Raw genomic sequence first — 17,619 nt, 5'->3', positions numbered from 1 at the left:
AGCAAATCCCAGTTTTTGATACAATCTTGGAATGACAGACCACAAACTATAAATATACTGATATAGATCAATTATCCATTCACCTTCTTATTATAGAGCCCTCAAAAGTTCCTCACAAAGCGCGACATTATAATATTACTTCATTCATATAATGTCAAATCTACTGTGAAGTATTTTATATGTCAACTGAACAGAAGACTATGTAGATAAAGTAATCAGCTAAACGGACGAACAGTTACATAAATAACCGCAGCATTTCCCTGACAATAATTAACAGCACATGTTTTACTGCTGAATAATACTGGAACAGATTTCCTGTCTATTTTAGGTTGAAAAACATTGTGCTATCATCAGAACAGTTACAAGAAAAACATTGCTGGTTATTTTTCATATGTGGATAGGGTGGCGGTTCAAGAAGGCCTACTCTTTTTTCCTACTTTGACATTTTCACAGAGTGAGGTGAAATAAATATACACAACACATACAGGTGAAATTCTAGGGTCATTTTAGGGGAATCTTCTGCTCTTTTACTCCATGTCCCCCCAAAAAGGACATCCTCTGAACCTGCCTTGTAGAATCCTTACCTTATTGTATCATTGCCATAGCAGCCTACATCTCCAATACCAAGATCATCGGCCATTATAAGTAAAATATTTGGTTTGGAAGCATTTGGTACACATGTCTTCAAAAACAGGCACAAAATTAGCAAAATGGCTAGACTTCTCCTGAAATTCAAGATTAAAAATAATATTCAATACAATTATATGCTTTTGATTTCAACTATTGAGGTGGCTCCTCAATAATTTCAGTTAACAGTAAACCTTTTCCATACTCTTAAGTATATACTTGTGAGTGATATCTGTACGTATGTAAATCTCTACAAGGTAAGTGCCACCAGGTGGTGCTCAAGAATATACAGAAAAGTTCTCGAGTTTCATAGGATCCATTAACTGAGTGAAAATGACCTTTATGTGAAGTTCTTTATGCCAAAATCTTGGAACAGGCTGCCCCAAATTAGCATACACCCTGCAGATTTACAAGAATTCATTCAATGACCTCTGAAATGGACTTCTGCATCTCCTGGTACACATTTCTGGGGTCCATAACCCACAACACAGATTTGGAGGCAAAAATATTCTGGGATGGAGAACTTGCTGGCTGAATCTATTATCACCCAAATCAACAGCCCTTCCCTGTACACAGAAGAGGAAACCAGTCATTACCAGCAACTGCAAACCTGAGGCTGTAGCAATGACAAAATTATCTACTGTTGTTCCTTGACCCAGGGGAGCTCTTCCCCATCTTTAGCCTTAAGAATTTTTTAATGCATATCTTGCTACTCAGGCCATCTGGAGAGGAAAGAATTTCACTTTGGTGTTGAAAGAGCAAAAAAACAATATTTTCTTAACACAGGTATTTGCCACAACATAACTTACATTTGTTCATAGCCCCCATGCACTGCAATCATGATGTAGTCTTAAACTAAATCACATATTAAATACTGTTAAAATCCTGATGGATTAATACAAGACCATTTTATATTGGCTTATGTACAAAACTTTGAAAGGAACATTGATAAATTTCTTCCCTTACCATTGCTGCTTCAGATGTTTCATGATTTCTTCTGCAAAGTAGCAATCAATATAGCTGGCTACATCAACATTTCAAAACAGCAAGCAGATAGGATCATCTCTGTTCTGGCTATTCACTCTTCCTTCAGCAGGAAGATTACCACAATTTGCAACTAAAATGTATGTACTGCAAGCTAGTAGTCATTGAACTCTGACTGCTAGTGTGAACAACTGCTCATGCTAATAAATAAAGATAACAAAGTACAGAGCTCCATCCTGCAGGAAGCTGATTACCTTTAACCTCCAATGACTTCAGTAGTGTTGTAGATACCAGCACCTGGCAGCAGTGAGCCTTACATCCCCAAACATTCAAATTACAGTAATTAAAAATGTCGAGAACAGAACTTATATAAGAAACTGATATAAGGGAGGGAGGAGGGGGAAAAGCCAGAGATGAGTAAGGGAGATACTACAGTGGTAGTAATTCAAGGTAGAAATTTGTATTCAAAGTGAAAAAATTGTAATTCAAGGTAGAAAAAGTGGTAGTAATTCTACCTTGCTTTTCTCCCCCTCCCTTCCCTGCTTCACCTTTTGTTTTTCTCATTTGTACCTATTTACATTTTCACTGACATCCTGCCACACTTTTAGCTCCTCTCAATCCTTGGAGTCTCCGAACAGCAGAGACTCCCCTTGCCTGAAGAAGTGTGACTGCACCTGAAAGCTTGCTAAGAACTTTTTTCCAACTACTTAGTTGGTCTAATAAAAGCTATCATGTCTAACCAAAGAACCTTGCCTGCCTGTGCCCTTAGACCAACATGGCTACCACCAAAAACCCTGGAGACTTCACAGAAATTTGTGGGAGTATCTGTAGACTTTGGCTAAGTACAGATGTTCAAAAAGTTCATCAAACCTTCACAGGTTTCTCTAAACTGCATAGACTGAAACATGAGCAAAGTGAACATGTTCACACTTTGTGGCACGGGTTGGGTGGGGGGCACACGGCTGTCTGCACTGGCTGAGGCCAGAAGGTAGGGACCGCTTCTGCACATCTTCCAGAGTGCTAGAGATTGCTGAAGGCAGCCAAGCAGGAGCCATCCCTGATTTGCTGCTGGGCCGGCCAGCTGGCTGGGCACCTGGGCATACTATGATGACCCGCTCTGGGGCTATCCTGGAAGCCTAGGCCCGGGTGCAGGGGAGAGTTCATGGTGATGGCAGAGGGCTGTGGGGGTGTGCCTGACAGGCAATCAGGGGTGGACTGGCTCTGTAGAAAGAAGGATCGAGCTCTGAGAGGCCTTATCCTTCCATCTACAGAATATCCCTGTCCCTGTTGCTCAGCACAAGCCTCTCAGGCTGCCCAGCACATCCTGCAAGATGCTGCTAGTGCCAGGCTCTGGCAAGACACGTCAGACAACTTGGGTGTCTTGCTCCTGTCCCCACTGCCTGAGATGCCAGCAGAGAGTGACCTAGCATGAATTGACAGGGGATCCTTACATCTCCCTTCAACTGAGCAACTTGCATAAAAGGGCTACAAACCCAGCAGGTATGGTCATCAAAGGAGCTGCTAGCCTGGGGAGAATCCATAGTTGGAAGAGGTGTTAGAATGACTCTGTGCTGTGGGGGAGGAAGTACGGGCTGCAGGCTAGATCCAGCCCACTGAGGAAATTTATCTAGCCTATGGTGGGCCCCTCAGTCCTGCCCAGCCCAGGTGCAGGGAGCAGCCCAGGCTGTGGTGTGTGTGGCTGGTCCCACTGTCTACAGATGCTCAGCAGGGCTGGGGTGGTGATGCAGCCATACTCACTTTCTGGCAATAGTGGCTCCTTTCTGCTGCTGCTGTCACTAGACCCAGCCCCACTGCTTGGGCACTCCAGCCTGTCCACCCTACACCCATCACTGGGAGCAGGATGTGCCTGGGCAGGGTGCACAGCCGGGCAGTTGGGATGGGGCTTCAGGCAGGTGGGGACCAGTGTTTGGGAGATGGATGAGTGAGGACCAGATCATGGGGTGAGATTGTGGGGTGGTGGCAGCAGAGGGCTGAGCCATGATCTGCTGCCCATACAGCCCTGGGACGGGTGCGGGCTCTGTAGGCAGGGGCATGCACGGAGCAAACTGCAGCTCTTCTCTGAGCCTGGGCGCAGCCCCTCACTGTCACTACCCTGCAATCCCAGACCCAGCCCTGGATGCAGCTCCCTGCCTGCCTGTGGCCCCATCCTGTTCACCTAGTCAAATGCCCTTCAGGTCATGGCTGGTCTCTGTGGAGACCCTGGGATCGCTGGGTGGTGGCAGTGAGGGGCTTGAGCCTGGGGCAGTCACGATTCACTTCCCACATGCCCCTCCCTGCAGTTTGCAGGGGTGTATGAGCAGCAGAACGAGGCTCTGCTCTGGTCCCCAGCTCCATGCTGTCATCACCCTGAGATCCCAGCCTTGGCTGCACCAGCCCTTCCCTCTCCCAGATGCCGCTCTCCACCCTCCTGCAGCCCCATCCCAGCTGCCTGGCTGAGTGTCCTAGGTGTCTGGGTGAGCTGTTGCACTGGTGGAGGGGTGCTGACCCAGTTCACGACAGCTCATCAAAACTCCACAGGCCCAAATCATTGTCCACCCCTGCTCCATGCCATCTCTTTCCAGGGTCCCCACTAGTATAATGGGCACTGCTAGAACAGTCCCATGGAACAAGTTAACATCATGCTAGTAAAGACCTATGGTCTGCCTGCAGAATTGGAGAGATACCAAGGTTGTATTAAGACATGTTCAATCCTGTTACAGTCATGCTTGGAGCTCAGCATGTTAAGAAATATGCCCTGAATTCATGTGAGTTCATGCAAAATGTGTACAACCTCCACAACCCTTTGTATAAGTGAACAGCTTCACATACATGCACACACACACACACTCAGTCCCTGTTACAAACTGTATCCCTAATGCCTTTTAGAAGCAGCTCAATCATTGAAATCAATGCAAGTTTTTCCTGGGCCTAAGGACTCTGGAATTCAACATCTTAAGACATGTTTAAATTATTTAGATACCAAAAGGAAGAAGTCATTCAATTCAGTAAAACCTCTGCTTTTACTTATACAAATATGACTATCCATTAGATTTACATTCTTTCTAAGGATCAGCAAATTACAGAAAATGAATCACTGAGACCATAATTTAACGAAAAAGAAAAAAAGATCCATTTTTTAAAAGTAGGGAAAACAAACCCTTGTCTCAAGTCTTCTCCTTCCCTAGGTATTCCTCTCATTCTCCAATTTGCTAAGAAGCAGTGATCCACTTTGAAACAGTTGTAAAAACTGACATAATTGGATCAGAGTTCCTGATTTTCTCTTAACTGTGCTTTCCTCCTCCCCCCGCATTTCCCATGGGCATTGTGCAATAATAATTCTAGGAATGTTGCCAGGATTAGCAAATTTACTATTACTGCTGTTAAAGATTTACATGTATTTTTGACTGCCTAAGTACAAAGTCACTGTTCTTGAAATGCTGATTTAATATGGATGCTGCCTCACTTGGATTCCCTGTGTAGTTTACTCTAAATTTGTATAGCAGCACCCATCATTGTAATATTGCTTGCCTTAAAAGATAATAAAATCAAAATCTCATTTGCTGCTGCTTTTTACCTTACCTTTCTTAGAGCTTCAACTCAAACCACCAATGCCAAAGAAATTATTTTTACTCTTTGTTCTGAGAACCTCAGCTCTGCTATAAAAAGAGTGGCATGTCTCTTGCTCTCACCCTTAAGCCTGACATCTTCATAATTCCTGCAGAATTTGGCTGTCTAGGTGGCTTACTGCTATGAAGAGACAAATGTGTAAGTTATATTCCATTGTAGACCTTGGATATTACCCCATGGACACCAAATATAACCTGGCATTTTAAGGAAGCCAGCATACAAAGTTAGAGCATGAAGATTAAAGGCTTGAACCCCCAGTGGGAGGAGTACAGGATATTGGCAGGGATAGGTATGTTTAAAGGTGGTTCTTCACTTGTTGACTATCTGGCTCCTAAATGCAACATTTGGGGTTGGGCAGTAGCTTGCAAAACCTCCCAGGTTAGAAGTAGTTTTTTTGAGAACTATGCCACATTTTAAGGAAGAAGGCAGATTGTCCTTTCCAAAGGTGATACTAATAATCTTTGGGACCAGTGAGTTGCAGGGATTTTTATCAATCAAAATGAAGATACATCAGAATCTGATTTCTGTGATTGTTTCTGCATTTATTTCAGCACTCCTAACTTAAATGACTGATTACAATATGGAGTATTGTTGTATCTGTGAAGCGCCAGAAAATCTCGGAGAGGTAAGGGGCGATAGTTTGTGGTGATGCTTTTTATTGGACCAACTGCATAGTTGGGAGAGGTGTCGTACAAAAAGGACACTTTGTGCCTGAAAGCTTGTCTAATATCTCTCTCAACTATACAATTGGTCACTAAACAAACAAACAAACAAATATCTTGGTTAAAACCACTGCTGTTGGTGTGTCTTAGGAAAAAATCTCAAGTACCAGTAGTGAATATCTAATTTACAAGATACATTTTTTTCTAAAAATATGTCACGCTTTATTTATCATTTACCTACCTCATCGCCTCTAAGAAAAAAATTCTGATTTGACACGGATTTTGCAGAGGCAGGCTTTCATCCAGGATATTCAATCAGTCATTGCAACCTTGTAGTGGTATGCTGACTTGAACTCCACTTGAAATGATTTTTTTTTGCCTTTGGAGCCTGCAGTGTTTTGTATTTGTTTTTAATAATCTGATCTATTAGAGCCATTTGTGCCTATTCTCGCCTCTAACCTTGTGGCAGTTACTAAATTTAGACAATCTTATGCCAGCAGGTGGTGTTGAATTTCAGTTCACTGCTTTCTTTATGCCATCTTTCCTTTCTTTGCTCCTTTCATACTCCTGTCTTCTAAAACAAAGTTTATTTTTTCATCTAACAAATAATCAGTGAGGGAACATAAAATGAATACAACAGTGAAGAAGAAAACTGAACACTTGAATGTCAAAAAGATGAGAAAGGGCATGCACTCATTGTTTTTCATTTGATATTTTTGAGAAAACAAAATAATCTTCTTCCTAGTTCTATACAATTCTGCTAAATGTCATTTCTGTTAATCAATGTAGTGATAGTACTCACGTAAGTAACTGCTTGCAGGATCACTCTGAGACTGTCTTATATATAAGTGTACGCATGTCGTCCCCCTCCCCCCCCACACACACATCATTTCCTATTTCTCACTTTCTAAATTGCAAATGCTTCCTTCCTCAGTTTAGGTATTCCAGCTTTAATAAATTCTAGCTGTACTACACATTCTGTAGTGAAAGAAGTAATTTAAAGATGCTCCTGAACTAAGAGAAGGACTGAGGAACTCCTTAAGTGGGAGATGATCCCTCAGTTAAGTATTTGATTTCCTAGAAAGAAGAGAAAGGACCTACAGAGGTTGCCTACCATCTTACAATAAAGTTCACTGTTAGTTCTTCTCATGCATTATATGCCTGTGTTTTTTTTCTTAACCTAGTGATAACTATATGTAGCATGCAGACACCACAATTCTGAGTGGAGATGAAACGAAGTAAAAAAATACAGGCTTTTTCAGTGTGAACTGTAAATAAAGTGCCAAATTTGTCCCTGGTGATTTTGAATGTATTTACAACCATGGAAGAGTTTGATCCCAGTAAAATAGTCATGACTGGGAGACCCTTAATATACAAATATAATAACTTATAACAGTAAATTAAATAGATTACTATCAATGTCCTTTTTTTTTTCAGTATTAAAGTGATAAATCCCCCCATGATCATTGTATTTCTTTAGTCAAGTTGACTACAGACATGCCAAGTAAGTTTATCGGAGAGATTTTTATTGGTGCTGTTGACTAAAAAGGTCAATTACAAAGCAAAACTATAACAGGACCCCCTTCTCAGTAATAAAACAGGCCTTTTAGTAATGATTGTACAACTGAAAAAAAAGTTACAAAGCCATATTGTGCTTTACATAGCTTAAGATCATTTACTTTGCTCTAGTTCCATTAAAGCTGCAGTTTGTTCAAAAACCGTTGAAAAACTGCAGAATGCCTTCGGTAAACCACTTTCTCTCTCTGTCTATCTGCCTTTTACGTATGTATAAACATAGCCAAACATAAAGACTGAATGAATTATGCCTCTTTTAGGCTGTGGTGATCTAGGAAAAGGAAGCAGCTGTAATCCTGAAACCACTATAGCTGGATGCACTATGGCCAATTTTCTATTGGAAATGGAAGCCTAAAGTTAGGCTTCAAAATTCATATTTAGGAACTCAGTCTCCGTAGGTTCTTTTTCACGTAGAAAGTGCTTTCCACAGTACATTTTACTAGTGGGAGAGGGAGAAGTGGGAAAAGCTAAGGCCCAGTCTTTGGTTTTTAGTCATTTAGTTCCTCAGGAAGGAGAAAAAGGGAGGAGATGGCTATTTTAGGTATAATTTGGCCCAAGATGACATGGTATTTAGAAATGATATTATTAAAAGCTGGCTGTAGCAAAGCATTTGCTGTTACAGGATTTTTGTCAACCGCCACTCACTTTGAGTCATGCGTACTGTCACCTTCTTTATCACACCAACAGAAAGGGAATGTCCCACAACAGGGCTGTAGCCAGGGTTTCCATATAATGTTGTATAAAGATAGCTGTTGAGGGACTGGAGTCAGTGTCCTGCGATGCTCTGTTACTGCTCTTTCTATTTTGCTCATTATTGTGTCAAATAGGGGTTCAGTGCTAGGTGAGAGAGGATTGGTCTCTGAAGGGTCTTGTGAGAGATCAAATAGCAGAGGAGGGTCATGGTGGATTACACCTTCTCCAAAACAAGGACAAATTCCTCTTCCATAACAAGCTCCAGCACCTTCTGGGTGGAATTTTGGGGTTACATAGTGAGCCTTCCATAGTGTGCCGCCTGGAAAGAAAAACCCCATATAGAGTGACTAGAAGAGGGTATAAAATGGCAGGACAATTTTTAAGAGAAGCCCCCCCAAATGCAGACAAAACCACCTACCATGAAAAATATAAGTTTCACAAACTTTTAACCCCTTTATACATGACACAGATTTTGAAGACAATAGATAATGTAGATATGAAAAATGTGAATGCAGGATAGTACAGTCTTTGTTTTCATTAAACTACCTATAATGCATTTTCTCTGTTTGCATTAAATAGCTTGTAAATACTCTTGTGCCATAAGGCTTCTCCATTTGGGCATCAGTCAATACCTAGACATAGAAGATTTTGGACTGCGTGTGGAAAATGTTAGAGGAAACATCTGTCAAATTGATGATGCTATTGCATACAGTACTAATGCTGCTGTAGTTACAAACAGGAAACATTTGCTAGAGTTTGCATCCATCCTGGAAAGAGTATTTATACTTACTGTCTTTTTGGTGCCACCGCACTGCATGTAAGTATGACCCACAGTAGTGAAATATGAACTGATGCTCTGACTGCTGAACTCTCCCTTGCAGTAAAGGCATCAAGTTGTGGCCGTCAATTACCCTAAGGTGATGAAAAGAAGTAGAATAAAAGATAAAAAGATAAGCTGTGCAGCAATGAATTTAGTATTTATTATGTTCTGTGTATCTGAAAACTCTTAGTGCTAACTCTCACTAGATTTAGAATTTGTTTGCACATTTATCTGGCCATTTGGGATGGTTGTTAGGAAATAAACACATTTAAAATCCCTTTTAAATAAAATGCTATTAAAAGAGAGAGAGAGAGGGAGAGAGATAGAATTAGGTTCATCCTTTTTAATGGTATGTAAACAATTTGAATTTATAATTAATTTTATTGAACTATTAAGGGCCCTAATATTTCCTTCCTTAGAGGTCTTTCATAGGCTGCATGCTATGACCCTCTGTGACAGTTTACCTTACATTTGAGCACAGCAGAAGTTCAGAGCATCAAAGCTCATGTATGTCACACTACGCCTAAGAACAGAAATTACACATAAACCAGTACAAGTGATTGGAAACTGGTTCAAATCTGTAACACAACAAAAATTCAGTGCATATAAACTACTTTCAAAATGGCCAAAACTGGCTTAAGATACACCTGAATGGATGTAGTATCAGCCTTAACTGATTTAGGCTTAAATGGGTTTATTGAACTTCTGTTCCAGATCCCCTCCAGATTCAAGTTAACTCACCATCCCCCAGCATCCAAGAATGCTTTGCATCGCTCCCACAAATTCCCCCCTCACAGGTTGGCCACACGAGTTTTGGCTCAAGCTGTCTACTCCAGCCAAGAAGGGAGGTATGTTCTAGCACCCGCCAGCTTCTGGCCTAGGCCACTGCAGGCATGTGGCTACATTTCCAGAATCACAAGTGAATGTCTATTCACTTGCTTATTGGTTCAATCCATGCATTTTAGACTGCAAAGACTGAAGCAATTCAGCCTCAGGCTTTTTGACTGTGTGTACTTAGCCTATGAGGTGAAATATAGCAAAAATCTAGGAAGTGACACTGTCATCATTACAAGATTATATGTAGCGAAGATGCATCATTTTTACAATACCTGTCCTGGGGCAGTATTCCTCCACCCAGGTAAGCAACTGTGGGGTAAATGTCCATAAGGCTTGTAGGTTCATCAATTACTGTATCAGCAGGTAAAACTCCTGGCCATCTACATATACCTGGCACACGGATTCCTCCTTCCCAGCCTCCCATGCCTTTCCCACCTGCAGAAGCAACATGTAACAATTATGACTCTTTCTAGAAGTTATCCATATAATATATTGTATATGAAGTTACAGACAGATGGCAGTAACACATTGCTTATCTCTAAGGCTTAATATTTCATGGTTAAATTTTAATTCCACACACATCAGAGCTCAGAGCACACAACAGAACTCAGAAGAAAAAGTCCAGCCATGAAATAAGGAACATGTGTATCATTAAGATCTGCTGGATTTCATGTTTTGGCAATGGAAGGAGTAGAAAAATAAACAACTTTAAAGTATATTCTATTCATCAGTAAGAACTTTTTTCCTTTTTCTTCACATGGCTTACTGTGCACTGTCTGGTAGCTTTTTTAGGATTAAGGGTGATGACATTCTTCACTAAATAACTTTATTACACAACAGACATGGGAGGGGCAGGGATGCTCAAGTCTAAAGAATATATTAAATATTTCTAAATGTTACGCTGTAAAATCTTCATTCCTCATTAAAATAGTGTGGCTGCAAAATCAGAACAAGCTCCAGTTTAATAAATGAAAACATTCACAAATGTTATGTCTGGCACTGATGCTCTGTAGCTTTTACATGTGCATCTACACATGCACCTTACTGCGGAGTTGACTAATTAGCTCTGAAGTAGAGCATCACTATCTACAGGCTTGCCCATATTAGGGGGCAGTTTGTGATCTTCAGGAGATTACAGTCTCAAAAGAGAAAGTTTTATTTCTTTTATTCTTCTGTTTTATCATCACATTCAACAAAAAATTCAGTTAGTAATTAGCTTAATATAAATATTTTGCATTTCTTTGGCACTTTCTGTATGGACAACATGAAATGATTTATGGGCTTTAAGTGGGCATCCCTTCTTAGGTAAGTGTCATAATTCTATTTTATACAATGGAAAGACAAGGCAGAGAAATGAAGTTTCCAGTCCCAGGTAATATATAATGCTTGTATATTGAATCCATGCCATCCTCCCTAGTCAAGCAAAATTAGTTTTTTATTCCATTTTTCAGATTGAAAGGGTCATACCATTCCTTTCTTACCTTTATATATGCCATTCCAGCCCCCTAATTGGACTTCTCCTTCTTGTGCCTCCAATTGTCCTCCATGGTCAGAGGCAAAATAAATGAAAGTGCTGTTTTTCAGACCTTCCTTATCAATAGCATCAAGAATGTTGCCTTAAAAATTAGGATAAACAGAAAGACAGAGAGTAATGTCTAGTATTAAATGAATTCACACAAAGTTTAAGCCCATTAATTAAAATGGCCAAAGTACAAATAATGATTCCTCTTCCTCCTAGCACAAATATACCTTTCTACTATTTTAAACATTTAGCATTAGTTTTCTATGGCCAAAATCCAATGATACTTGTTTAAAGGGAGTCTCTTCCACAAAGAGTACTTACCTACCATCCAGTCCATTTCTTCTACATTATCTCCATATATGCCATGTCTACTTTTCCCAAGAAATTTCTCTGTGGTGTAAAGGGGGGTGTGCACGTGTAGAAAGGAAACGAAGAGGAGGAATGGTCCATGCTTGTTTCTTAAAGAATTAAACAATTATTTATTTCTTGTGCATTTGAAAAATTTTAGAACCATTTATATTCATATATGCAAACACATATTTTCTATCTAGGACCACAGCGACACCACAGATGTCATCTTAGCCCATGCAGGGCAACATTTCTCTTAGTGTCCACACCAGAAAGCATTGATTTCACTAAGGATAGCATATTTTGCAAAGGGAACTTGTTCTTCAGAGGCTTACAATAATTCCTAGGTAACATCGTCTCAGATCTAAATTTCTGGGCCTTACCTCTTTGAGATTTAAGGTTTTTCAGTACTTATGTAAAAGAGAAAATAAAGACCTGGAAGACTGTAAGCTGAATAAGGAAATGAGAGGGACACATGATATACAGTAGCTCAGCAGACAGAAATCTCATTGTTTGAAGGTCATCATTATGTATTATCAAAGAGCGTACAATTTTCACCTGGGTAGATAGGGAGCCATAATCTCAGTCTCAAAAGTTGTAGGCATTTGAAATTTATTTTTAACAAAGATCTTCTGAATTTTTACAAAGATCTTACAAATATATATATATAAATATATAGTGCTATTTACAAAAGTGCTTCTATGAATCAGGTTCCTAACTTCATTCCCTTCAAGGAAGGGAAATGAGACCCAGATTTGGAAGGGGATCCCTGGTTTCCAGTCATTGCTGGCAGGTTTATTTTTTCTCTTGTAAAACAATGACCAATTCATGTAAAATTCATATAGGACCAGAACCTAGGGCCAGCCTTTCTAGCCTCTGGCCTACAGATTCACACTCCCTTGTGCTCCTGCTACTGTCTAAATCATTTTCCCTGGCACATACAGAATTGTACAGTTATCTAAGTGCTTCATGGGGGTTTTGTTTCCCCATGGGCATTCAGGTGCATGAGCCATCAAAGGGGATAGAATAGTACATGTTGTGGGATAATTGATAGATACCATACAGTTAATTAGAGCTTGTTTCCATGCAGAATAATGATGTATAGGTGGGAATAGGATTAATAGTCAGAGAGAGAGACAGGCAGAGAAGCCATGCAACAGCTGGCTGGAACATAAAACAAGAGCAGCTGGAAAAGAAATGTGGTATTTGACCAGAGAGAAGCCTGTCTGATACAAAACAGCAGGAGAGGCTGGGTAGACAAAGTTTATATGTCTATAAACAAAAGGAGGGGATGTAGGGCTAGTAGCAATGGAAGTGGAAGGTATGGAAACATAAAAAGTGTCCTCTAAAGAGAAAGTGAAGGACAAAGAGCACAGGCAATAGACTGTAGATTATTTTTGGAATGTAGTGTTTGTTTGCTGCAGTCACATATTACAATAGTATCACTTAGGTTGCCAGAGACAGTCTAAGCTGCCATGCTGCAGTCTATTACAAATTCCCCATAAAAATCTTACTTTTGTGCATTATATAGGATAGGGTTTTCAGTACTATTGAGGGGTATGCCTATAACACTTCCATGGAGCACTTGAAAATGCTGCTGAGATGCATGGCTCCATCTAACCCCTACTCCTCTGCAGACATAAGTACACAGGAAATGAAAAGGAGGAATGGCCTATGCTTGTTTTTTGAAAGAATTAAACTTATTTAATTATTGTGCAGTTGGAAAATTTGAAAAACTTGGAAATGAGGCAATAAAGCCACCCTCAGGGTGTCCCCTGCTGTCACTCCTGAACCCTCTGAATATGGTATGCTTGGCATGATGGTCAGGTATCTGGTGTGCTCAACATGATGGTCTCCAGGCCAACATTGCATCATTTCCAGGGTTGGCGGATATAGAGCAGAAGTAGGTAGTTGGAGGGGCACCCTCAGAAGTGTTGCCCAAGTTAGTGTAGACATACCATCAGTAACTTAGGAACACACCTCCCATTGAAAAACCTTTCCATTTAGGTTACATGTATACCCCGTGTCAGCTCAACTGCATCTCACACAATCCCACAAACTTTGGCTGGGATGACATAGTTGGGGATGGTCCTGCTTTGAGCGGGGGATTAGACTAGATCACCTCCTGAGGTCCCTTCCAACCTTAATTTCCTATGATTCGATGAAGAGTTATATTTAGTTTAGAGCTTGTCTGATATGTTTGAGCTATATTCACTGTTTTCTTCAAATAATTAAACTTGAAAACCAGCTCATGGCATATACATCACCTGGTTAAACCTTCACATTTGAAAAGCTCCAGTAGGTCATATTACAGGATTGTTTAAATCAAATCTGTATGCAGATATCTTTGTTGTGCAGTTCAAAAATATTTGAGAACAGTTGTCTAGAAACAGTCACTTTTTTTTGCAGAAAGCTGGACCTATTTCAAGCTCTTGTTTATTTCTTCTTTTTAACGGAAAAACAAAGTTCAGTTACCTTTCAATAAATGAAACTGCTTCCTTCAGCATGAAAGAAACTGTCCTTTCCAACTTCATTGGTTGTTCAGTAATGTCATAGTTCCTCATCAGGATACAATTCCAATATTGGACAAAGCCATAACTTGAGAACCAGAGTGTGAAAAAAAGAAAACCAGCTAAGGCCATGCAGGTGATTATTTTCCAGCTGGTGGAGAACAAGCCAACAAGTTTTCCAATGATAATAGTGAGCACAGCAAGGGCAATTACCTGAGTATAAAACCAGAGCTTGGCCTGAAGAGCTGCATCCAGCTCTGGAAGTTTGTTTTTCAGACAGTTATTTAGAAGAGTAAATGGCATGCCATAAAAGTAGTCAAATCCATGGTTTAAAGGATGGTGACAGTAATCATTGAGGGATTCACAGTTCACACCCTGATGCCACTTCCCTAAAAGTTTTAAAAAAATGAATTATTAACATATAAGGCAGCTATTTTAAAGAAAAAACATTGTGTTTTTTTTCTCCAACCCTTACTGCCTTGGCCTCTTCCCTTCCAGTCTATGCCTATCCCAGTCCTGCCTTTTCTTCAACACGGGGCCCTGCCTCATTCTCCTGACCTAACTATTCCCTCAATTTAGGCTTCCCATCCCAGTCTTATTGCACAGCATGGTCTACCCCTCTGAACTTCATCTCACAGTTCCAAACTTCTTTAAACAAAATTATGTATTTTTCTTAGTGTTATTCTCAGACATGGCCACTCAATTTTAGCTGCTTTTTTCCAAATATTTAATCAGGCATAACCTGCTGTTGTAGTTCAGTTGTAGAATTCTTATCTGCCATGTGGAAGACTAAGTTTTGATTCCTGGATGTGCATATAACTACACCATTGAGGGCCCCAACATCTGGACTCATTCTGGCGTTTGGATACTGTCTCAATGGTCTAAAAAGGGGATTGAAGGTCTGGGCAGCCTCCACTCCTCCATACTCCTGTGTAGGTGTCAAAGGTCCTGGTGACATTTCACACATACATGATGATCCAGAAGGATTGATGGCTGTCTACTAAAATCAGGCTAAATTAAAAAAGAAGCAGTCTACAATAGCTAATGCTACCAGTCATGTCTACAAAGATAAAAATAGATCAGGTTCTTAGTAAAGGATCTTATGTGCCAGTATTGCTCTTAATTGCAACCAGGAAGTGATTTCATGTGACAATTTTTAATTGCTCTTGAAAAAATATAGCCCCATATGCAGGTCTAAAACTCAGAGACAAAATCAATGGCTTCTTCATGTTATTATCTAGGACTATATACACATGATTTATAGAGATGTTATACATAACATTCCACATCTCCAAATTCATTCCAAAACCATTAAGATGGTAATATAAGACTTACTATTGCCAAACACATACCAGCATGCAGTTCTGAATATATGTACTTACTATTAATTTCTCTGTTAAGAAACAGTATATTTTTGTTAATAGCAAGAATTATTTAATGACAACAATAAAAGAAAATGCAGGGCAAATTCAAACCAACATTTTCAATAGCATGACTTGTATCATGAAACTCCCTGTGCTGTGTTTTGAACAAGGCCACCTACAGAGATAAAAATGGGTTGCTTTAAGTATCCTAGTAAAATAACATAGGAACAAGTCAAATAGTCACACCATGTACCTCTGGTTGTTGAGTTTTAGCTAAGCAATAGTTCACAATGTTGATAGTAGAAAATCATTTTCAGACAAGAGCAATGTAAAATGGAATACACAAGATAAGATTATGATAAAATAATCAGTGTTGAGGTAACATATGGTTATGAATGATGTTATAGATACATACTGTATTTAAATTTGGGTCAGTGATTTATCTTTATGCCATTTAGCTTATTTTTGCTTAAAACATGTCCATTCCTAATCTAACTCTGGCAACTGACAAGACTTCTATAGCAGCCAAAACAGTGAGCTGGAAGTCATAGTAACACAAGAAGTCTAAGACTGTGAACAAAGAAAGATATTACATCAAGTTAGAAAAGGGTAGAAATGTTTTGCTATTCTGTGCAATTTTTCATGTTCTCACTGTGTCTGTCTGGCCTCGAACATCTGGTCACATGACACTCAGGCCCGGTGGTGTTTGCCCATCTATCCCCACTGTTACACCGAGTGGGTATCTCCTTCCGGTGTAGTCTTTCCCCAATTTCTCCTGCCATGACTTCGGATCTTGTTTCAGCGGTTGATGTCTGACTATTGGGGTTCTCTCGACTATGGGACAGCAATCGGGTGATCTTCTGCAAGGCTTCACCTCCCCTATACCTCGCCCTTATACCCAGCCTTGATGGGTTGCAGTTGTCCTCTCAGTCAGGCTCCTGACCATTGAGCCCCTGACTACCTTTACGTGGCAAGTGCTATCTTCCCTGCCTACAGCGTGGGCAGCCTGCAGTCACCTACCTGGTCACCTACCTACCTGGTCTACAAGACTGCCCCTTTTCCCAACCGCTAGCAACACATGCAGAGACTTAATAATACTCAGGCTCCCTGCTCTGACCCTCAAGCCCTCCTAAAGTGGGACACACAAGAGAACGTTTCATGATAATCCAAGGGTATCTTGACCCTAACTTTCAGTGGAGAGCTAACAACTGGCCTCAAATCCATGCCTGTTGACCATGCATAGCATAAATTCTTATGCTAGATCCCCAGCAGTATTTCACCCCAAGACTGGATGCTATTCAAAGTATTAGGTATAAGGTTAGTGCTGCTGAAGCTTGTTTCCTTGCTCATCCCTCCAGGCAGTGTCACAACCTTTCTAGTTACTGCTGGCCTCAAGCACAGAAACTCTGCTAGTGACAATCTCACAATTCCTTGTTTTTGTCTTCAGGCTTCTTTTTGCTCACATGCTGTCTCTACTGACTGTAAGAGACAAAAATACATAAATATTCCAGAGACTGATTTTTAAAGGACCTGTGCTTCACATGGCATGAGAGAATTTTGATTTGAAAATATGAAGTGCAATGTGGATCATTTTGATGTGGGTTAAAAGTATGATGTACATGAGGAAAAGATGTTATGGAGTTTGGGTTGATTTAAAATGAGCTCAAGGTCAGTCCTAAATAAATGTAGGCCTTCCCCTAATGTAGGGACATAGGCTACTTACAGACATTAAAAAAAAGAGTGCTTTACTTAAACTTGGTGAGTCCCTGAGCTGAGCTCAGTGCATGCCCAGAAGAGCCATTGTGTTAGCTGACAGCCTTGCCCAACATGTGTATAGATTGAGCGCATCAGTGGGGCTTTTTGGGCACTTTTATCTAATAGCTGATTTACTATTACTATTACAATTACTAATGAGCAGAGGCCAAACTGCATGAATGAGAGTGAGACAAAAGAAAAACCCAGTCAAAGAATCATCATTGAAATGTTTCATTAATGACCATGCAAGTTCCACTGAAACGTGCGTCTCAAAACGTTAACATAATTTTAGACA

General features: G+C 40.2%; 2 protein-coding genes across 6 annotated transcripts in view; both read right to left on the bottom strand.

Annotated features, from left to right (window-relative positions):
• The window catches only part of LOC109306118 (arylsulfatase D-like), a 35,393-nt gene extending 30,515 nt beyond the window's left edge, over nucleotides 1–4,878 (bottom strand). Inside the window, exons 1-2 of one of the 3 annotated variants that reach the window (XM_019529377.1) lie at nucleotides 4,769–4,878; nucleotides 585–725 (exon numbers count right to left, since the gene is read on the bottom strand). In XM_019529377.1, coding sequence (XP_019384922.1) covers nucleotides 585–725; nucleotides 4,769–4,809 — 182 coding nt within the window. In that variant the 5' untranslated portion in view covers nucleotides 4,810–4,878. Of the gene's footprint in view, nucleotides 1–584; nucleotides 726–1,593; nucleotides 1,762–4,768 lie in introns of those variants that run through there. The other 2 variants (XM_019529375.1, XM_019529376.1) reach the window with 2 other exon arrangements.
• Nucleotides 4,879–7,405: 2,527 nt separating this feature from the next.
• LOC109306117 (arylsulfatase D-like) overlaps nucleotides 7,406–17,619 on the bottom strand; it is a 48,618-nt gene continuing 38,404 nt past the window's right edge. For 2 of the 3 annotated variants that reach the window (XM_019529373.1, XM_019529371.1), the window contains one exon: nucleotides 7,406–8,171. In XM_019529373.1, coding sequence (XP_019384918.1) covers nucleotides 8,117–8,171 — 55 coding nt within the window. In that variant the 3' untranslated portion in view covers nucleotides 7,406–8,116. Of the gene's footprint in view, nucleotides 8,488–8,958; nucleotides 9,081–10,097; nucleotides 10,261–11,306; nucleotides 11,442–11,668; nucleotides 11,806–14,170; nucleotides 14,595–17,619 lie in introns of all 3 variants that reach the window. The other variant, XM_019529370.1, reaches the window with a different exon arrangement.

Source organism: Crocodylus porosus, unplaced genomic scaffold (genome assembly GCF_001723895.1).
Source record: "Crocodylus porosus isolate Cpor-Errol unplaced genomic scaffold, CroPor_comp1, whole genome shotgun sequence".
NCBI classification, from domain to species: Eukaryota; Metazoa; Chordata; order Crocodylia; family Crocodylidae; genus Crocodylus; species Crocodylus porosus.
The sequence above is the reverse complement of the archived record's forward strand: the minus strand, read 5'-3'. Positions and strand labels throughout refer to the sequence as shown.